The sequence below is a fragment of the Neomonachus schauinslandi genome, chromosome 15 (assembly GCF_002201575.2).
Source record: "Neomonachus schauinslandi chromosome 15, ASM220157v2, whole genome shotgun sequence".
Taxonomy (NCBI): domain Eukaryota; kingdom Metazoa; phylum Chordata; class Mammalia; order Carnivora; family Phocidae; genus Neomonachus; species Neomonachus schauinslandi.
Genome location: NC_058417.1, coordinates 48,866,886 through 48,890,600, shown reverse-complemented (window position 1 = coordinate 48,890,600; position 23,715 = coordinate 48,866,886). Strand labels below are relative to the sequence as shown.

Here is a 23,715-nt window from a genome sequence, read left to right as displayed (position 1 = left end):
GATTTTCCTCTTTAAACAAAGGTGGTCTTTTAACTTCTGTTTTTCATTCTTTTCAATTTGGGTTTTAGAAAGTAAGTTTTATTCACTCTGCTACCTTAAAATGGAAATTTTTGTGAATTATATATTTTATTTCTAAGATCCAGAAATTTTCAGCCCGTCATTGTCAGCCTATTCATTTTTATTTTTCGGTCTATTATTGTCTCATGTATATATTTTCCTCTCCAGTTACTCTAAGAACAATATGCTTGGATTAACTTATTTATTTTTCTTCTCTGTACTCAGTTGTGAGGTATTTTGTGATTTAAGTTTGGGGCTTCTCTGCCATCTTGTTCCTCTTTTCTCAAAGTATGATGATTCTTAGTAAGATGTTCATTAAATCAGGGAATCCCTGTTTGCCTAAGGGAATGTGGGTAACCTTTAAGTTTTCCTACCTTAGGTGACTTGTGGAGATGGAGTGTGGATGCATGGAAAGCTTATTTTCTATGTATACGTTCCTTACCCACCTGGTGGGAATGCTGATTCATCTGGGGCTTGGTCCTGTTTTATGATCCCAGAACGCCTTCTATGTGTCCCCAGTATGAACTCCCTTTCAAAGTCCAAATGAGCAAAAAATGAGAGTCCCCTTTTTTTCTTTTCCCATTCTATCCTGTCCTTTTAATTGTCTGGAGTTACTTTAGATCTCGCCCTGCTGTTTTCCCCAAATAGTATCTCTTAAAAAGTAAATCTGAGGACTTGTATGCTGGGGACGACTGCAGCTGCTGCCCGCTCCGTGTGGACCACAGGGAGAGAACTGGGGTCACTTTGTTCCAGGCGTGGTTAACCAGTTAATGAGCATGGCTGTGGCTTCGGAGCCCACTTTGTCCCCTTGAATTTGTCCACTCTGAGTTTCCATATCCTGGACATTAGTTTTACCTTTGTAGTTGTTTGCTCTTGTGTGCTCTAGGCTGTGGGTTTTCTTAGCTCTTATTTCTCTGTCAAAAAATCTCATCTGCTTTCTCCTTTAGGGGCCTATCAAAAACTTTGATAGTGGCACTCTTTTCATTTCTTACTAAATGTATACATATATTTAGGGAATAGATATGTATATAAAATATATGTATATTTTTCTCTTAAAGATTCATTTATTTATTTTTAAAGATTCTACTTATTTATTTGTCAGAGAGAGAGAGAAAGAGAGCACAAGCAGGGGGAGCTGCAGGCAGAGGGAAAAGGAGAAGCAGGCTCCCCACTGAGCAGAAAGCGGACATGGAGCTCCATCCCAGGACCCTGGGATCATGACCTGAGCCAAAGGCAGATGCTTAACTGACTAAGCCACCCAGGCGCCCCTAGAATTATCTTGTTTTAATGGTCACATACATGTTAACTTGCACTAAACAGAATTATAAAGCTAACTCAACATAGCATAGGATTTCATAAATAAAAGATGGTAAAGTGAGCCAGTTTTATTATTGTGATGCCCAAAGACACATGACTTCACATAATATTCTATAAGTATTGACTTTAAATTGTGTATGTGGTTTATTTTAAAATTTTGACATATATATTCTTGCTTTCTATGGCCTTCTGTTACTGATTTCATACTAGAATCAAATATTGAAGATTTTATACAGTCAGTGAAGCATCAAAATATACTTTTGGAAGTAGATGACTTTGCAAACAGAAACGGCACTGATGACCTGTCGTACAACGGAGCTATCATAGTTTCTGGTAAACAAAAGGTATTTTGCATCTTGGTTTTGCTTTCATGAAAAAAAGTAATAAAGTGCTACATATTTAACTCTTTTAAATGGCAGTCAACCCAGCTAGTATATAGTAACTTGATTTAAAAACATTTGGGGTCATTATTGAATAAACTGTGAAGTTTAAATAAGCTTTTGTAAAACATTTTCAATCTTAACTTTGGAATTAGATGATTTTTACATTTGAGAGTAGCTAAGTGTAATTGCGTTATTCAGATTCAATAAAATATTAGACCTTATAATTACCAACCATGAATTTAAAGAATTTTCTTCAGTGGCTAACTACTCAAAAGTTTTCATATACAGTTGACCCTTGAGCAACACAGGTGTTAGGACCGCCGAACCCCTGCACAGTTGAAAATATGCATATAACTTTTAACTCTAAAAACTTACCTGCTAAGAGCTTACTGTTGACTGAAAGCCTTACCAATAACTTAAACAGTCAATTAACACATACTCTGTGTGTTATATGGATTGTATACTGTGTTCTTGCAGTAAGATAAGCTAGAGAAAAGACAATGTTATTAAAATCATTAGGAAGAGAAAATACATTTACACCACTGTACCATATTTATCAGAAAAAAATTCATGTATAAGTTAACAGTGTAGTTCAAAACCATGTTGTTCCAGGGGCAACTGTATTGAGAATATACATTAAATACTATAAAAGTCACATGAAATCTCTGAGAGAAAAGTGTTCTCAGTCTACTGTTAGCTTGTTTCAATTTCGGTAAAAGAGTCCAAGGGATAGAGATTGTTCCAGGTACAAGACCATTGAAAATACATCCTAACTGAAAGTAAAATTCTGAGTCTTACTTAAAAGCCAGTGAAAAGCTGGGAGCCCACATGAAATGAACTACCTCATTATTTCTGGCTACAAGGAAATAAAAACCAAAACAAAAGCTTTGTAAGATATGTCATTGAATCCAGTTCCATCTAAACTAAGTACATGGTAAAAAATGCAGTCTTAATCGGGTGCACATGTGAAACTAATGTAGCATTGTCTGTCAACTATACTTCAATTGAAAAACAAAAGTAATCTCTTTGTGCCAGCTGTAGGAAACTGCATTGCTTGGCAATTGCTTTGTTACTTATCTAACATATTTATTACCTGAACCAATAGAATATTTAAACCCTACTGAGCCTCTTGATAAATGCATAAACATTTTCATAAACATAAAGAATATAAACGTTGTCTTAGAAAACATAAAAATGGCTCATTGGCAGTGTAACCATGAATATTTTATGCACCCTGTGCTTATCTCCTATCCAGGAAGTCAGAGCTCCTTTGCTTGCTCACTATAAACTGACTGTGTCTCCTTATCGGGGCTACTTTTATATTCAGTTATTTGAAATTTCCTCATCAGCCAAATGAGGACAAAATGGTCCAAAATTAGTAATACTAAGAAAAAATCATATAGTGGCTATACAACCAATTTATTATCCCCTTTCACAGATGAGGAACCTGAAGCTCAGAAAGGTCAGTTAACTTGAGGATGATCACACAGAGTGTGGCACTATTGGAATTTTAATATAAAAATTTTTTCTTTGTTCTTTAATGACAGAATTAACATCATTTTGCTTTTGTTTTATTCAAAGGATTACAGATTTTCAGTTGCGTGCAATACCTTGAGACTGCACTGTTTTCCTATTCTTGTGAATATTATTAGCAATGGGCTACTTCGAATGTTTAATTGTACACAAAATATTCGAATTGAGAGAAGCCCATATCCTTTTGTAAGTATTGGATTTACTCGTTCTAAACAATTAAGAATTTGGCAAGCAATCTGTGTTTTCCCTCCATAGCTTTTAAATATTCATCATTGATTGTTAATCCTAAAAATGTTTTTGTCCTAACATTTTAAACATTATATCTAACAAAATATGATTTTTTCCCCTTAGTTTAATCAAAGAATGCTCATGGGGGGAATACTTTTCAATATTATGTCATAGTCTTCTAGAGAATCTTCTGCAAAGATACAGACTTGATTGCAGAAGTGTATTGGAGAGAGTGTGAGTGCAGGTGTGTGTGTGTGTGTGTGTATACACTGAATTGGAAATCAAGAACACTTGTAAAACACATTTAGAATCTTGTAAGTCTAATCTAATTTGTTGGTGGACCATTCATTGACTAAATGGGTAGTAGACTGATATGAAGGAGAATTTGCCAGTTCTCGGGCTGTATGTCTTCTGGTTAATTTCTTCACCCACCCCTAGTTGTATGCATTGTATGGGTATCTGACGCACATGGGCTGCATCTTCAGGGTTTTTGTCAGCTGGCTACAGCCTGGATTTAGATGGCAGGAAGCAGTAGTGGGAGCCAGGAGAGCAGGAGGATCCTGCAGCCTGGGCTGCAGTCACATTGCTTCCCCCCTTTGTGCCTCCCCTGCCCCCCTGCCCAGAAGTGACAGTGTCTTCTTGCTTCATCCTCGTTGGCTTCTCTGATCTTCCCACACATGTAGCCCTTGCATGAGTATTTTCTATTTGAAGTCCTGAAGGTAGTAATGGTTTTCTGGTTAGACCCTGATACTCAAGAGGGATCTCTTAAAGCTGACTCAACTGTTTTAAACCAGGAGACCGGAAGAGCAGTACATAGGATTAGAAATGGAGCCATCAAAAAGGGAAGCCCATTTTGTGACAAAAGGGTTGAATTCAGTTTTGGCTTTGCTGCATTTGTGGTGCTGGGGGGACGAGCAAGAGCAGATGGACAGATTATACTTGAGTGGTCAGCAATGGACACATGCACCATCGAGTTGAAGCCCCCACTGACCGTGAGAACTGGGACAGTGCAAGGGTAGGGGAGTCTGAAGGGAACTCTCCAGAAAGTAGAACCAACTGGCAGTGGAAAGACATAGATGTTATCCCCTCTTGGTCCTTCAGTTTCCTCATGTCATTACTTGTTTATTCAGGATCAAATAAAGTTTGGTCCCAGTTACTCTCTTAGGCATCCCGAGTCGTGCACACCTTTCTTCTCTCAGCCATTTTTATGAAGACAGTAATGGATTTTTGTACCTGGTGAAACATTCAAATTGATCCTTGTAGCCTCTAAAGCCTTAAGTAAAGCTTGAGAACTGTAGAATTATTTTGAGACAGGCTACTGCACTGCTGGACTGTGATTATATTCAAGAGGCAGTCCTGTACCTAAGCATGGGCCCAGCCTCAGGCAGACACAGATTTGGGGATTGTGATTCAAAGTTGTCTCCTTCCCCACAAGCTTGGTGGCATCAAGTTTTCTTTTTAGCTCTTTTGCTTCCAAACACATCCAACCAGCTGCTGATGGCTTTACATATCTATAACAAGATTAGCTGAGAAAGACATGCTGCTCAGGCCTGAGTGATCTGTTTCTCCAGGATCATAAGTCCCAAATTATTATTTTTTGCACTGTGGTAAAAACACATGACATAAAATTCACCATCTTGACCATTTTTAAGTGTACAGTTCAATAGTGTCAAGCATATTCACATTATTGTGAAACAGATCTCTTAAATTTTTTCATCTTGCAGAACTAAAACCTCATTGTCCCTTTTCCCCCAGCTCCTGGCGATCATCATCCTACTTTCTGTTTCTGTTAATTTAACTACTTTTGATACCTCATATAAGGACAGTCATATAGTATTTGTTTTTTTGTGACTGGCTTATTTCCCTTAGAAAAATGTCCTTGAAATTCATCCATGTTGCAACATGTAACAGGATTTCCTTCCTTCAGAGGCTGAGTAATATTCCACTGTATGTATATACCATGCTTTGTTTACCCCTTTATCTGTTGGTGGACGTTTGGATTGCTTCCACCTCTTGGCTATTATGAGTAGTGCTTCTATGAACATGTGTGGGAAGATATCTTTTTGAGACTCTGCTTTCAGTTCTTTTCAATATATACCCTGAAGTGGGTCATAAGTTATATTTTACTTCTTTTTTTTTTTCTAGGAGTTGAAGCCATATGTTAAATGATCAGAAATCATTTCCTTTCCCACATTCATGCATAGATGTTGCTGAATTAAGGCGTACACTTTTATTTTTATTTTTCAGTACTTCAAAAAGTGTATTTTAATGATAATTAGTATTTGTTTAATTTTTTAATTTCAATTTTAATTTTTTTATTAGTTTTAGAGGTAGAATTTAGTGATTCATCAGTGGCATATAACACCCAGTGCTCATTACATCAAGTGCTCTCCTTAATATCCATCACCTCATTACCCCTCCTCCCCCATCTACCTCCCCTCCAGCAACCCTCAGTTTGTTTCCTTTAGTTAAGAGTCTCTTATGATTTGCCTCCCTCTCTGTTTTCCTCTTATTTATTTTTCCTTCCCTTTCCCTATCTTCATCTGTTTCGTTTCTTAAATTCCACACATGAGTGAAATCATATGGTATTTGTTTTTCTCTGACTGACTTATTTCGCTTAGCATAATACCCCCTAGTTTCACCCACATTGTGGCCAGTGGCAAGATTTCATTCTTTCTGATGGCTGTATAATATTCCATTGTTTACCATATATACCACGTCTTCTTTATCCATTCATCTGTTGATGGACATCTGGGCTCTTTCCATAGTTTGGCTATTGTGGACATTGCTGCTATAAACCCTGGGGTGCGTGTACCTCTTTTAATTACTGTGTTTGTATCCTTTGGATAAATACCTAGTAGTGCAATTGCTGGGTCGTAGGGCAGCTCTATTTTTAACTTTTTGAGGAACCTACTGTTTTCCAGAGTGGCTGCACCAGTTTGCATTCCCACCAACAGTGTAGGAGGGTTCCCCTTTCTCCACATCCTCACCAACATCTGTTGTTTCCTTAGTTGTTAATTTTAGCCATGCTGACTGGTGTGAGGTGGTATCTCGTTGTGGTTTTAATTTGTATTTCCCTGATGCCAAGTGATGTTGAGCATTTTTTCATGTGTCTGTTATAAGAAGAATTAATACCTATTCTTCTGAAACTGTTTCAAAAACTGGAAATGGAAGGAAAACATCCAAATTCTTTCTATGAGGCCAGCATTATCTTGATCCCCAAACCAGACAAAGACCCCACCCAAAAGGAGAATTACAGACCAATATCCCTGATGAACATGGATGCAAAAATTCTCACCAACATACTAGCTAATAGGATTGAACAGTACATTAAAAGGATTATTCACCACAATCACACACCACCACAATGGGATTTATTCCTGGGCTGCAGGGGTGGCTCGACATGCTCAAATCAGTCAATGTGATAACACCACATTAGTATTTGTTTCATTTTTTAAAATATTCACAAGTTTAAAGTACCTTTTATATTTGCAGAATTATATGTCCTTCTGGACTGGACTGCCGGAAGGTTCCATGTTCTTGTTTTGGGTTGTGTGCAGCATTTCACCTTACATCTCCATGAGCAGTATCAGCGATTACAAAGTAAGAGAAAGGGGAAAAAAAGAGAACTTCAAGGACTCCAGTAATTGTGATTTAAATGCTATGTGTTCAAAATGTTTTCCTGTGAGAAAGACATAGAAGCATATGTCTAATTTAGATAGTGTAGTTAAGCATTATTTCTATCAAGTCAGAAACTTCTAAAAACACAAAATATTTTTTACTTCAAAATTGCGGGAAACATGCAGTAATTTTACAGCGATTCAAATTAATCTAAACTTGTAAAGGGGACTATTATACAACTTTTGACGACATTATTTCCCAGTGAAAAGGAAGAAATCATTGATATTTAAATTGAGGACCAGACTTAAATCCCCTTTCTACTGTGGCAAATAAAATTTTTGGTTATATTTGTACTTGATCGTGTCTGTTATCCAAGGCAAAACAGTTAAATCAGATTTAGATAAGTCATCCTTCACTCTTCTGAGCCAGTAACCCCCATAACATATTTGGATAATGGATAATTTATTGTCCTTCAGGTCACAGAATAATATCTCTTTTGAAGGAAGTTTATGCCTTGATTATTATGAGGTCTGCTTTTCTATTCATTATGCGTGAGTTAAAGTGATGTGGGGAATCAAACGTATAAAATAAAACTACTCATTTTCACAATGGCCATCGTTATGGAATTGGCTCTTTAGACCTCAGATTCCAAATAATATATACATAATTAAATTATTAGAAGATTTAAAATGATTTGATTATATTTATCTTAAAATCTCTCCCAATGTGTTTGTTTTGGATTTGGATTTCAATTGAATCTATGTATATTCCTGTGTTTTCTCATCAGAAGAGAGCTAAGTCCCAGCTATGGATTTCAGGCCTCTACCCTTCTGCCTACTGGTGTGGGCAGGCACTGGTGGATATTAGCGTCTTCATTTTTCTTCTCCTTTCAATGTATTTAATTTTTTACATAGCCAACATAACGGAGATTTATATCACAAGTCGAATTGTGTTTGGTTTGGTAAGTAACACATTATACAGACAGTATCTTATAAAGTAATTCATGATAAATTATAACATTTGATATTTCCTATAAGCAAGACATTTTCATATTTTGTCATAAACTAAAACAAAAAAAGTTCAAAGTGCATGTGCAATAAGATTTTTTTTTAAAGATATTTGTTTATTTGAGAGAGAGAGAGAGAGAGCACGAGCGGGGGGAGGGGCAGAGAGAGAGGGCAAAGCAGACTCCCCGCTGAGCAGGGAGCCTGATGCCAGGACCCTGAGATCATAACCTGAGCTGAAGTCAGACGCTTAACTGAGTGAGCCAGCCAGGCACCCCTGAAATAAGATATTTAAAAATATTTGTAATTTAATTTTTCCTTCCGTTAATACTTCAGTGTTTGACTTTGATTATTTGTATTATTTTCAGGTTGTATTTGGGCTTGGTTATGCAACTTCACTTGTCTTCTTGACATATGTGATATCATTTATTTTTCGCAAGTGGAAAAAAAATAGTGGCCTTTGGTCATTTTGCTTCTATATTGTAAGTACATATACAAACATATAAAGAGAGAGATGAGTAACTTTCAGTGTAACATTAAATATAATCACCTTTGCCTTGAGAGATGTTACAGTATAATACACATTTATAATTTCTAATTATTTTCCCTTTTTCTTTTACATGTATATCTATTTCAGTGTCCTTGTCTATTGCATTTTTATACCACTGAAAAGCTACATATTTATGGAATATTGAAATGAAGGCAGACGCTTAACGACTAAGCCACGCAGGTGCCCCCATAACTCACCTAATTTTATAGAGGAGAAAAAAATTCAGGAACTTGTTTAAGGCTACATAAAAATCAGTGACGACTCAAGAATAAAATTGAGGTCTCAGACCTTATGTCATTCCTGATGTCAAAAAAATATGAGGTAGTAGGATGGTTGACAATACTATTTTAAAGTTTATGTTGATCAACATCTTGATTTGAGTGGGCTGAATTATACATCTTCACGGAGACCTCAAGGAGTTTGCAGTAATTTTATGCCTGATACAAAGAACTTATAATTTCATTTAAAATATGTGTTGAGGATATGTACTGTGATAATTGACCTTTCATCATGCAGTTTGTATCAATTTAAACTATGCTAGTCTTAGGATTCACAAATCATATATAAAAATGTATCAGATGATGGTAAGTGCAGTTGCACTTTTATGATCTTGGGTAAATTTGTAAGGAAAGTATACTAAAGTTCCCTCATCACTGAGTGAAGCCACACTCAGCTGTTAATTTGTTTCTGGAGTCCAGTGGACTCTCCTAGCCCACGCGGTGTGGTCCTTCGTGGGTATCTCAGGCCCTTGTCTAATACGGAAGTACCTTTCAGCCTATGGTGGGGTATGGTAGCGCATCTTAGCACGCTGAGCGATAGCATGTTTCCTTTGTGCAGTTTTCAATCCTCTCTTGTTCCAGTGGATGAGAAAGAAGGAAAAAACTATTCACAAAAGAAACTTGGAGGCTTGGTAGAATAAAAGAAGTTAGCTAAGTGGACCAATAGACTTGTAGTTATCAAAAATAAGGAGCTGGGAGAAAAATTAGACACATGTGATGTCACGGAAACCAAGAGGAGAGATGTAACGTAAATGTGGATAATCACGTGATACCTTTGCAGCGACATCGTGGTGGTTCCAAAATGAGAAAAATTTTTTGGATTTGCCATCTAAAATGCTTATGGTGTTCTTACTGAACACTTGATTACAAGTTACTGGTTTTATTCACAATCGTTTTTTATTTGTAGATTATACGTTTCCCCCAAACCGTAAGTTCACTTAGTAGTCACACAACATTCCCCTGCATAACAATCCCACAAAACAGTATAGTCTTCTAACCTAAAGATTTAGGAATCACTCACACATAGGGTTTTGAGTTCCAACTTTGTCACTCACTAACTCTCTGGTCTTGAGGATGTTATTTGTTTCTCTGAACCCTCGATTTCCCATATGGAAGGAAGGGATAGTAAGAATGACCACATTATGGAGTTGTTGTGGGGATTAAAGCAAACAGCGCATGCTAAATTCTTAATGCCTGGTGTTTTGTGTAATATTCAGTGAATTTAGTAGTTACAATTCTTAGTGTTTTTATTATAATTCATACATTAATAAGATCAAGCAAAAGTTCAATACAGTGCTCAACACACACTTGTTGACTGATAAACTGATCCTTAAAACAGAACAATGAAAAATTATCTTTATCCCCCATCCCACATTTACCAGTATTTTAAAAGAAAATAAGTCCAGGGCGCCTGGGTGGCTCAGTTGGTTAAGCGACTGCCTTCGGCTCAGGTCATGAACCTGGAGTCCTGGGATCGAGTCCCACATCGGGCTTCCTGCTCAGTGGGGGGTCTGCTTCTCCCTCTGACCCTCTTCCCTCTCTTGCTATCTGTCTCTCATTCTCTCTCTCTCAAATAAATAAATAAAATCTTAAAAAAATTATTAAAAGAAAATAAGTCCATTGCAATCAAAATGCACAGTCTCAATAAAATTATTTGTTTGGAATGGGGAAGAAATGGAGCAGGGATGACATTTAGAAAGCTTTAGTCTAAGTGGGAGGCAGTATGGACTTTTTAAAATAACCACCTGTCTAGCTTTCCATCCTATACAGGTTTTTATACATTCACAATATTGTTACCTTAGTAATAAAAAGGTAAATTTCTCTCTTTATCTTATTGTCTTAGATTACACTTAATGCACTGTCAGAAAGTCTACCTGGTCACTTTAACATTCACCTTAATCTCCAGATTTTTATCTAAAATTTTTCTGTTGGGTAGCTAAAGGTCACATTTATTCTCATTAACAAAAACCCCTCACTTCCCTTATTCCTCTGAAAGTGGTGAATCTGTATGTGGGAAAATTCTGATGTATATGATGAGAACACCTACATCTTAAATATTTTCCCTAATATCAGTCAACTACATATGTCTGACATGCAATATATTTTAACTTGCCTTGTAGGCCTCAATCATCATGTTTGACATTATGCTGATCCACTTCAACTTGCCTACCTTGATTTCTACCATGGTTTTAGTTCCCTCAACCACCATGGGTGGATTTCTAGCTTTTTTGGCACAGGTAAGAAATATTACCGACGGTGTCATTAATTTTGAATACGTAGCCTATTAAAGTGCTTTGCCCCAAATCTATAAAGATAGAATGCAGGCTAGTGGTTTCCTGGGGTTGGAGTGGGAATGGGGATTGACCACAAATGCATATGAGGTATCTCTTTGGGGTGATGGAGATGTTATTAAGTTGAATTATGGTGATGCTCTCCCAACTCTGTAAATTTACTGAAAATCTTTGAATTGTATGCTTAAAATGAGTGAATTTTATGGCATGAAAAATTAACCTCAATAAAGCTGTTTAAAAAGCTTTACCAGGGGGGCAGAGCAAGATGGCGGAGAAGTAGGAGACCTGGATTTCGTCTCCTCTCAGGAATTCAGCTGGATAGGGATCAAACCATTCTGAACACCTACAAACTCAACAGGAGATCGAAGAAAAGAATAGCAACAACTCTCTCATCAGAAAAGCGACCACTTTCTGGAAGGTAGGATGTGCGGAGAAGTGAATCCGAGGCGATATTCGGGAGGATAGACGGCGGGGGAGGGGCCTCCGTCGGCCGCTTCTGGCAAGTGATAGAACCACGGAGCACAAAATCGGAACTTTTAAAAGTCTGCTCCGCTAAAAAAGAAAAAGATAAAATCTCTGCTGTCAAGGACCTGAAAATGATAGTGACAGATGGACATTTATAGAGAAAGCTATATCAAGAAGCAAAGTGTGTTAATCAAGGAGATATATATATATATATATATATATGAAATAAAATGGTTGTATCAAAGTAAACAGAAAAAAAAAAAAAGAAAGAAAAAGTCTGCTCCGCTGAGGGACGTCACTCTGGTGGCTAAGCGGGGGGTTAGTTCCCTCAACCACCTCCGGGACAGTGTGGTCTCAGGACCCTTGGGGTCACAGAAAGACCGGGGGTGCCTGAGTGCGGCAGAGATCCCAGGTATCGGAGCAGGGAAGCCGGCTGCAGAGGCGGAGCCCAGGCGCGGGCTCTCAGCTCGGGGTGGCCATAAACCGTGATCCGCGGCACAGTCGGGCCCCTGCTCCTCCAGCAGGGACCCAACAAGCGGCAGATCCGGGGAGACTCACCTTCCTCCCCCGGGAGGAGCCGCGCGGGAGTGCACCGCAGGGATCTGCTGGGTTTGGAGACTCCACCCGGGGTCGGGTGCCAGAGATAGAAACGCGCGGACACAGGCCGGGTGAGCACGGAGTGCGGCTGGAGACCGGGGAGACGGGAGTGACTGACGGCTTTTCTCTGGGGGCTCACTGAGGAGCAGGGCCCCAAGTTCTCGGCTCCTCTGGGGCAGAGATTGGGAGGCCGCCGTTTTCACTCTCCACCTCCAAAGCTGTACGGAAAGCTTGCAGGGAACAAAAGCTCCGGAGAGCAAACCCGAGCAGATTACTTAGCCCACCGGGCAAGGGTGGGGCAATTCCGCCTCCGGCAAAGACATTTGGAAACCACAGCAACAGGCCCCTCCCCAGAAGATCAGCGAGAACAGCCAGCCAAGACCAAGTTTACCGATCAATGAGAACGGCAGAACTCCAGCGCTAGGGAAATACTACACATAGAATTCATGGCTTTTTTACCATGATTCTTTAGTCTTTTAAAGTTAATTGTTTTTTTAACTGTCTTTTTTTTTTTTTTTAATTTTTCTTTTTCCCTTTTTCAACCAACATCTTATCAATCCCTTTTTTAAAAAACATTTTTATTTTTCATTTTTAGAGTCATATTCTATCACTTCATAGTAGTTACCCGTATTTTGGCATATATATATAAGTTGTTCTCTCTTTAAAAATTTGAGATAGTTTCTTCTAACAGATCAAAATATACCCTAAATCTCTAGTATATGGCTTTTTTCCTATTCCCCTGCCTGATCACATTCTCTCCCTTTTTTTTTCTTTTTTCTTTTTTTAAATCCTCTTCTTTCTTTTTTCAAACAACTTCTTATCAATTCCTTTTGTAAAATTTTTTATAATTTCCATCTTTACAGTCATATTCCATCCCTTCATCATATCAACCCTTATTTTTGTATATATATGTTTTTCTTTCTTTAAAATTTTGGGAGGCACTTTCTTCTAACAGGCCAAAATACACCCAAAATCTAGTGTGTGGCACTGATCTATATACCAGGCTGATCATATTTGATCACATTCTGGGTTTTGTTGTTGTTGTTGTTTTGTTTTGTTCTGTTTTTGTTTGTTTTTATCTTTTTCTTTTTCTTTTTCTTTTTTCTCTCTTTCCCTTTCTTTTCCCACTGCTTCAGGTCTTTTCTGATTTGTTTAGAGTATATTTTCTGGGGACGTTGTTACTCTGCTAGCATTTTGTTCTCTCATTAATCTATTCTCCTCTGCACAAAATGACAAGACGGAAAAAATCACCTCAACAAAAAGAACAAGAGGTAGTACCGACTGCCAGGGACCTACTCAATACGGACATTAGTACGATGTCAGATCTAGAGTTCAGAATCATCACTTTAAAGATACTAGCTGGGCTTGAAAAAAATATGGAAGTTATTAGAGAAACCCTTTCTGGAGAAGTAAAAGAACTAAAATCCAACCAAGTAGAAATCAAAAAGGCTATTAATGAGGTGCAATCAAAAATGGGGGCGCTAACTGCTAGAATAAATGAGGCAGAAGAGAGAATCAGTAATATAGAAGATGAAATGATGGAAAATAAAGAAGCTGAGAAAAAGAGAGATAAACAACTACTGGATCACGAGGGCAGAATTCGAGAGATAAGCGATACCATAAGACGAAACAACATTAGAATAATTGGGATCCCAGAAGAAGAAGAAAGAGAGAGAGGGGCAGAAGGTATAATGGAGCAAATTATAGCAGAGAACTTCCCTAATTTGGGGAAGGAAACAGGCATGAAAATCCAGGAAGCACAGAGAACCCCTCTCAAAATCAATAAAAATAGGTCAACACCCCGACATCTAATAGTAAAACTTACGAGTCTCATAGACAAAGAGAAAATCCTGAAAGCAGCTCGGGAGAAGAGATATGTAACCTACAAGGGTAGAAACATTAGATTGGCAACAGACCTATCCACAGAGACCTGGCAGGCCAGAAAGGACTGGCAGGATATATTCAGAGCACTAAATGAGAAAAATATGCAGCCAAGAATACTCTATCCAGCTAGGCTGTCATTGAAAATTGAAGGAGAGATAAAAAGCTTCCAGGACAAACAAAAACTAAAGGAATTTGCAAACACAAAACCAGCCCTACAGGAAATCTTGAAAGGGGTCCTCTAAGCAAAGAGAGAGCCTAAAAGCAACATAGACCAGAAAGGAACACAGACAATATACGGTAACAGTCACCTTACAGGCAATACAATGGCACTAAATTCCTATCTTTCAATAGTTACCCTGAATGTAAATGGGCTCAATGCCCCAATCAAAAGACACAGGCTATCAGACTGGATTAAAAAACAAGACCCATCGATATGCTGTCTGCAAGAGACTCATTTTCGACCCAAAGACAGCCCCAGATTGAAAGTGAGGGGGTGGAAAACCATTTACCATGCTAATGGACACCAAAAGAAAGCTGGGGTGGCAATCCTTATATCAGACAAATTAGATTTTAAACCAAAGACTGTAATAAGAGATGAGGAAGGACACTATATCCTACTTAAAGGATCTATCCAACAAGAAGATCTAACAATTGTAAATATCTATGCCCCTAACATGGGAGCAGCCAATTATATAAGCCAATTAATAACAAAAGCAAAGAAACACATCGACAACAATACAATAATAGTGGGGGACTTTAACACCCCCCTCACTGAAATGGACAGATTGTCTAAGCAAAAGATCAACAAGGAAATAAAGACTTTAAATGACACACCGGACCAAATGGACTTCACAGACATATTCAGAACATTGCATCCCAAAGCAACGGAATACACATTCCTCTCTAGTGCCCATGGAACATTCTCCAGAATAGATCACATCCTAGGTCATAAATCAGGTCTCAACTGGTATCAAAAGATTGGGATCATTCCCTGCCTATTTTCAGACCACAATGCTTTGAAACTAGAACTCAATCACAAGAGGAAAGTCGGAGGGAACTCAAATACGTGGAGGCTAAAGAGCATCCTACTGAAGAATGAATGGGTCAACCAGGAAATTAAAGAAGAATTAAAAAAATTCATGGAAACCAATGAAAATGAAAACACAACTATTCAAAATCTTTGGGATGCAGCAAAGGCAGTCCTAAGAGGAAAGTATATAGCAATACAAGCCTTTCTCAAGAAGCAAGAAAGGTCTCAAGTACACAACCTAACCTTACACCTAAAGGAGCTGGAGAAAGAACAGCAAATAAAGCCTAAACCCAGCAGGAGAAGAGAAATAATAAAGATCAGAGCAGAAATCAATGAAATAGAAACTAAAAGAACAGTAGAACAGATCAACGAAACTAGGAGCTGGTTCTTTGAAAGAATTAACAAGATTGATAAACCCCTGGCCAGACTTATCAAAAGGAACGAGAAATAACCCAAATCAACAAAATCATGAATGAAAGAGGAGAGATCACAACCAACACCAAAGAAATACAAACAATTATAAGAACATATTATGAGCAACTCTATGCCAGCAAATTCGATAACTTGGAAGAAATGGATGCATTCCTAGAGATGTATCAACTACCAAAACTGAACCAGGAAGAAATAGAAAACCTGAACAGACCTATAACCACTAAGGAAATTGAAGCAGTCATCCAAAATCTCCCAACAAACAAAAGCCCAGGGCCAGATGGCTTCCCAGGGGAATTCTACCAAACATTCCAAGAAGAATTAATCCCTATTCTTCTGAAACTGTTCCAAAAAATAGAAATGGAAGGAAAACTTCCAAACTCATTTTATGAGGCCAGCATTACCTTGATCCCAAAACCAGACAAAGACCCCATCAAAAAGGAGAATTACAGACCAATATCCCTGATGAACATGGATGCAAAAATTCTCACCAAAATACTAGCCAATAGGATCCAACAGTACATTAAAAGGATTATTCACCACGACCAAGTGGGATTTATCCCTGGGCTGCAAGGTTGGTTCAACATCCGCAAATCAATCAACGTGATACAATACATTAACAAAAGAAAGAACAAGAATCATATGATCCTCTCAATAGATGCAGAAAAAGCATTTGACAAAGTACAGCATCCTTTCTTGATCAAAACTCTTCAGAGGATAGGGATAGAGGGTACATACCTCAATATCATAAAAGCCATCTATGAAAAACCTACAGCGAATATCATTCTCAATGGGGAAAAACTGAGAGCTTTCCCCCGAAGGTCAGGAACGCGGCAGGGATGTCCACTATCACCACTGCTATTCAACATAGTATTGGAAGTCCTAGCCACAGCAATCAGACAACAAAAAGAAATCAAAGGCATCCAAATTGGCAAAGAAGAAGTCAAACTCTCACTCTTTGCAGATGATATGATACTTTATGTGGAAAACCCAAAAGACTCCACCCCAAAACTGCTAGAACTCATACAGGAATTCAGTCAAGTGGCAGGATATAAAATCAATGCACAGAAGTCAGTGGCATTCCTATACACCAACAACAAGACAGAAGAAAGAGAAATTCAGGAGTCGATCCCATTTACAATTGCACCCAAAACCATAAGATACCTAGGAATAAATCTAACCAAAGAGACAAAGGATCTGTACTCAGAAAACTATAAAATACTCATGAAAGAAATTGAGGAAGACACAAAGAAATGGAAAAACGTTCCATGCTCATGGATTGGAAGAACAAATATTGTGAAGATGTCAATGCTACCTAGAGCAATCTACACATTCAATGCAATCCCCATCAAAATACCATCCACTTTTTTCAAAGAAATGGAACAAATAATCCTAAAATTTGTATGGAACCAGAAAAGACCCCGCATAGCCAGAGGAATGTTGAAAAAGAAAAGCAAAGCCGGCGGCATCACAATTCCGGACTTCCAGCTCTATTACAAAGCTGTCATCATCAAGACAGCATGGTACTGGCACAAAAACAGACACATAGATCAATGGAACAGAATAGAGAGCCCAGAAATGGACCCTCAACTCTATGGTCAACTCATCTTTGACAAAGCAGGAAAGAATGTCCAATGGAAAAAAGACAGTCTCTTCAACAAATGGTGTTGGGAAAATTGGACAGCCACATGCAGAAGAATGAAACTGGACCCTTTCCTTACACCACACACAAAAATAGACTCCAAATGGTTGAAAGACCTCAATGTGAGACAGGAGTCCATCAAAATCCTAAAGGAGAACACAGGCAGCAACCTCTTTGACCTCAGCCGAAGCAACTTCTTCCTAGAAACATCGCCAAAGGCAAGGGAAGCAAGGGCAAAAATGAACTATTGGGACTTCATCAAGATAAAAAGCTTTTGCAAAGCAAAGGAAACAGTCAACAAAACCAAAAGACAACCGACAGAATGGGAGAAGATATTTGCAAATGACATATCAGATAAAGGGCTAGTATCCAAAATCTATAAAGAACTCATCAAACTCAACACCCAAAGAACAAAGAATCCAACAAATGGGCAGAAGACATGAACAGACATTTTTCCAAAGAAGACATCCAAATGGCCAACAAACACATGAAAAAGTGCTCAATATCGCTCGGCATCAGGGAAATCCAAATCCAAACCTCAATGAGATACCACCTCACACCAGTCAGAATGGCTAAAATTAACAAGTCAGGAAACGACAGATGTTGGTGGGGATGCGGAGAAAGGGGAACCCTCCTACACTGTTGGTGGGAATGCAAGCTGGTGCAGCCACTCTGGAAAACAGTTTGGAGGTTCCTCAAAAAGTTGAAAATAGAGCTACCATATGATCCAGCAATTGTACTACTGGGTATTTACCCCAAAGATACAAAAGTAGGGATCTGAAAGGGTACGTGCACCCTGATGTTTATAGCAGTAATGTCCACAATAGCCAACTGTGGAAAGAGCCAAGATGTCCATCGACAGATGAATGGATAAAGAAGAGGTGGTATATATATACAATGGAATATTATGCAGCCATCAAAAGGAATGAGATCTTGCCATTTGCAATGACGTGGATGGAACTGGAGGGTATTATGTTGAGCAAAATAAGTCAAACAGAGAAAGACATGTATCATATGACCTCACTGATATGAGGAATTCTTAATCGCAGGAAACAAACTGAGGGTTGCTGGAGTGGGGGGTGGGGTGGGAGGGCGGGGGTGACTGGGTAATAGACACTGGGGAGGGTATGTGCTCTGGTAAGCGCTGTGAATTGTGCCAGACTGTTGAATCTCAGATCTGTACCTCTGAAACAAATAATGCAATATATGGTAAGAAAAAAAAAAAGAAGAAGAAGAAGAAGGTAGCAGGAGGGGAAGAATGAGGGGGGAAGTCGGAGGGGTAGACGAACCATGAGAGACGATGGACTCTGAAAAACAAACTGAGGGTTCTAGAGGGGAGGGGGGTGGGAGGATGGGTTAGCCTGGTGGTGGGTATTAAGGAGGGCACATTCTGCATGGAGCACTGGGTGTTATGCACAAACAATGAATCATGGAACACTACATCTAAAACTAATGATGTAATGTATGGGGATTAACATAAGAATAAAAAAATTAAAAAAAATTATAACTATTATTGCTTGTTGTAACAAAACGATCAATAAAAATTAATGGAAATTAAAAAAAAAAAACTTTACCATATGCTCTATGCGAAACATAAGCATTGTCAAATGCTATTCAAAACTAATGCCAGGTTGAAAAATGTTGCCTAGTTTAATGGGTATTCATTATCCATTATGAGGATAAAATCATATACAATACCATTTATTTGTTCACAAATATATATTAAACAGTATTCTGTGTTAGTCACTGTGCTGGTCATTGGTGACACCTGATGAACAAGATAGCACAGTCCATCCTTTCACAGAGCTTGGTGGAGATGAAGACCTCAAGTCAATGCAAAAGGGCCTAAAGGATCCAAAGAAGAAGGGCAGAGTGCCAAGGGCAAGGTCCAAAGCATATCTAGAGAGAGAATTCTTGGGGGAGGGGGGAAGCAATGCTGTTAAACAGAATCCTGCAGAATGAGCCAGAATTAATTAGCAGGAGAGTGGGGCAGAAGGTAAGCATGTTCTCTGGAGAGAAGCGAAGGCACTGAAGCAGGAGAGACCAGGAGGCATTAAAGAAGGTTGGATTCAAATGGAAAGACGTGTACAATGGGATGAGCCCAAGAGCTCAGCCAGGAACATACTCTTTAGAGGTCCGCATCATCCTGGATGATACTTCAAAGAAAGTAGAAAAAGCTGCCCTAATCATTTGTGTTCTTGGGAACCTGCAAAAGCCTTCTGTGTCTGCAAAAGCACTTTTCCATTAATTGAGCAACACTTAGAATTCTCAACTGGAAATTCATTCCTTTGCTTAAAGCATTTCTCTCCTAAGATATAAGCAGATCTACAAAGTGCACTACATTAACCTAGATCTGTCATACATTGTTTAGGAGGAATGAGCTACTTTCTGAATGCAATGATTGATGAAGAAAGAATAACATGATGGGACGAATTATTTTGGTGGGCAAGTCACCACCTGGGTAGGCAGGGGCCCTGAAAAGGCTCTTGAGGGGCATTTAGGACAAATATTGTCAACCCCTATTATTTGTCACAATGCAGGCTCCTCCCTCTGCTATGCTTTCAGTAGACTTGAGGCAAACCTTAACCAAAACATTAAAGAAAAAAATTGGAAAAGAAGAACAGACATAGGTTACCTGTTCACCAAGAGACAGCGTTGAGTGGGGGTCCCCTTTCTTTTCTGCAGGGAATTGCTTGTCACCAGTGCACACAGGGGAATCACACTTAATGAAGGAAATATGTAACATGTGGAATTCCATATTATCTAAATGCAAATCATATAGCTGATGAACTTGCACTTAGCTGTTTTTCTTTTTGTCTTTGCAGAGAGCTTATGAGCACCAACCAAAATACCCAGAACACAGATATGACCCAAGCGGAGTTGATCTTCTAGTATGCCTAATAGTAAGAAGGCCTTTCTACCTCTCCACCTATTTTTTTTTTATAGTTAGCATTTATTATCATAACTATTTGGTTTGTCTGATATGTGCCAACTTTGAAAGCACTTTTAATACAGTCTCAGAATAAGACAATTCAGACAGGATTCCAAATCACGAGTTACTTTTTACGAGTACATGTGGACTGTGTAGGTCCGGAGTGTAACATAAAATTAATTTTTCACGTTTATTTATTCTGTTTATTGCCACCTCCAAATTTGAGAGAGCTTGTAAGAAATATAGGTGCAATATAACTGAAATCCTTTGAATTAAAGATAAAAAGGGCAAAGTTGAATAATATAAATGAAAGGGAAAAATGATTATATTGGTATATTTAGGCTGAAGAAAGCTACTGGCTCTGAATACAATGTGTCTCTACTTTTCTAGGCATAGGAGCAAATATGGACAGAAGTGCCTGCTTCTGTGGCATTTATATTGTGGTGGAAGGAGACCCATAATAAACTAAATAGATAATATATATTGTGTGAGATGGGCAGCCAGGAAAAGCCTGATTGAGAAGTAAAGATCTGAGGGAGGCAAGGAGGCAAGCTACAGGGATAGCTTGGGGAAGAACATTCTAGGAGGAGGGGCACAGGTGATGCTGGCTTGTTCCAGGGTCAGCCAGGAGGCCAGTGTGGTGGTGGCCGAGGGACCAAGGGGAGAGCGGTACAAGAGGAGGTCATGGAAGTCACAGGGTCAAGTGCAGGGTGGATGGAGGGGGCTACACAGAGCAGTCTCGGCCACTATAAGGACTTTAACTTTTCTTTGAGTAACCGAGGAGTCACTGGGGGGTTTTAAGCAAAGCAATATGATCAGACTTATTTTTTAAAAGAGTACTTCTAGTGACTGTATTGAGAATAGGTGTTTGGGGCACAGGGAGGAGAGGAAGGAGACCAGGTAACAAAGTGTTGCAATATTATAATGGGAAATTATGATGGCCTGGACCTGGGCGGGAGCAGCACAGGCAGGGATGAGAAGTTGGGTTCTGGGTAATTTTGAAGGTAGAGCAGATAGAATTTGTTGACAGATAGGATGTGGATTGTGAGAAGAAAGGAGAGAGGTGCCACTAAGCTGGATTGTCATTGTACAGCTGGATTTCTCCCCTAATTTGTAAAAATGTTTCCCATGTATTTTACTCGAAGACAAAGACCACCAATTTAATTCAGATGTTTAAGTAATATTTATGAACTTATGCCTATATATAACTGTTTTTCTTTGCTCCTAGCCTTACTTGCAGGCTTTGATATTTGTTTTTATCCTAAGATGCATGGAAGCAAAATGTGGAAAGAAAATAATGCGAAAGGATCCTGTTTTCAGGTTGGGATAAAACTTAATTTCGAACTTAATATCATATTGTAACATTCCTCCGTAGTGGGCTGCACTACTGACCTGTTCATGTGGATTGATATTTACGACGTAAGCAGCATGCTGATTTTCAGGATGGTCCATGGATTGCTGCTGGCTGACTGCCTGGAAATAGGACTCTCAGTCAGAGTTCTACCACGAACCAGTGGAGAGAGGTTTTCAGTTCCACAGAAATTTAATGAATACCCAAATATGCCATTTTCCCACCTAAGATGCTCACACATCCTTGAACAGAGGAGATAGGATGGAAGTGGTTGAGCAACGTACCATAGTTCAGAGTGTTCCATAAGGTGGACATTATACAGGGGCTGCCGGAGGGGCGAACAGTAAAAGATGCTGAGGGCAAATGTCTGTGTGATTAAGATGGGCTCAGAGTCAAGAGACAAAATGTAGGTGGCCTGATTTTTAAAGAAGCAGCAGTAGTTGCCAGGACATTTGTAAGGGTCAAAGAGTCTAACTGGAAGAATGACAATAATGAGCAGGGGATCCTGGCGACGGGGATGGGAATTCTTGGTAAAAGCAGAAGCAGTATTCACAGGGCCATTATCATCACCAGCATATGGAGAGAAAGGATGGTAAAACCACAGAGAAGCTGATTTGGGGGACATCCTGACTAACGAAAAAACCCTATGTCCTACATTTCATTTTCTCCACAGAATTTCCCCCCAAAGCAGAGGTGCTCGACCTAATCCCGAAGACCCTGTTGATGAGGATGAAGATGTTAAAGCAGAAAGGCAAAGAGTAGCAGCCGCCCTGACCACTTCACACACAGACGAGGTAGGAAAGCAAGTGACATGGGTACCAGGGGGCTCAGTCTGTTGGGCATCTGCCTTCGGCTCAGGTCATGACCCTGGAGTCCTGGGGTCGAGCCCCGCGTCGGGCCCACTGCTTGGCAGAGAGCCTGCTTCTCCCTCTCCTGCTCCGCCCGCTTGTGCTCTCTCTCTCTTTCTCTCTCTCTCACTCACTCTCTCTCAAATGAATAAAAATACAAAAAGAAAGAAAAGCAAGTGACAAAGTGGATGTTAATGGACCTATATTCAAGAACTATCAAGAAGAGAGGTCGACACGCTGGTTTTCATTTCGAAAGTTTGGAGCTTGGTGTATTTTCATAATTCTTAAATATGGAGGCACTTCTGTGAAGTATCCTGGAAGCTCAAAGGAACACACTGAACTTAATGGTTTTATTGTTCTTTAGAGGAAAATGGGCTTTGATAAGTAGAGCTGTAATTTCAAAACCAAAAATTTCATGAGTTGGAGAATTTATGTGAGATTTGTTATAAAATGCTGAACAGGGATTAAGATTTGAAGGGTTATTCTTTTGTCTGACTTAGATGTTGTGATGTGCCCATGAGCCTAGACCTTTCTGGGAAGGCAAAGAGCCAGTTTCCATGAAGCTGCATTGTTTTATTTTTCTTTTTTAAGATTTTATATATTTATTTGCAAGAGAAAGAGAGAGTGAGTGAGCACAACCAGGGAGTAGGGACAGAGGCAGAGGAGAAACAGACTCCCCACTGAGCAGAGAGCCTGATGTCGGGCTCCATCCCAGGACCCCGGGATCATGACCTGAGCTGAAGGCAGATGCTTAACCGACTGAGCCACCCAGGCTCCCCTATACTGTTTTATTTAATTTAATTAATTTATTTATTTGACAGAGAGACAGAGAGAGAGCACAAGTAGGCAGAGCAGCAGGCAGAGGGAGAGGGAGAAGTAGGTTCTCCACTGAGCAGGGAGCCTGATGCAGGGTTTGATCCCATGATCCTGGGATCAAGACCTGAACCGAAGGCAGCCACTTAACTGACTGAGCCACGCAGGCGCCCCATACTGTTTTATTTTAGAAGATAGATTTAAGAGACTTAGAGATATTGTTGACATCAATGAATGCAGGTTACATTTGAAACAAGCAATATAGATTACTGTCAGTTTAACATATACTTCGTTTTGGAGCACCTGGGTGGCTCAGTCCATTAAGCATCTGACTCTTGATTTTGGCTCAGGTCATGATCTCAGGGTGGTGGGATCAAGCCCTGTGTTGGGCTCTAAGCTCAGCAGGGAGTCTACTTCAGATTCTCCCTCTCCCTCTGCCCCTCCCAGTGTGCTCTCTCTCTC

At 39.3% G+C, this 23,715-nt stretch overlaps 1 protein-coding gene across 1 annotated transcript in view; it reads left to right on the top strand.

Moving 5' to 3' along the window:
• Window positions 1–23,715, top strand: part of ABCA6 (ATP binding cassette subfamily A member 6) — a 70,811-nt gene that overhangs the window by 32,078 nt on the left and 15,018 nt on the right. Inside the window, exons 21-29 of the mRNA XM_021678446.2 lie at window positions 1,585–1,718; window positions 3,339–3,476; window positions 7,014–7,121; window positions 7,927–8,100; window positions 8,512–8,625; window positions 11,092–11,208; window positions 20,135–20,212; window positions 21,470–21,561; window positions 22,266–22,386. Coding sequence (XP_021534121.1) covers window positions 1,585–1,718; window positions 3,339–3,476; window positions 7,014–7,121; window positions 7,927–8,100; window positions 8,512–8,625; window positions 11,092–11,208; window positions 20,135–20,212; window positions 21,470–21,561; window positions 22,266–22,386 — 1,076 coding nt within the window. The remainder of the gene's footprint in view (window positions 1–1,584; window positions 1,719–3,338; window positions 3,477–7,013; window positions 7,122–7,926; window positions 8,101–8,511; window positions 8,626–11,091; window positions 11,209–20,134; window positions 20,213–21,469; window positions 21,562–22,265; window positions 22,387–23,715) is intronic.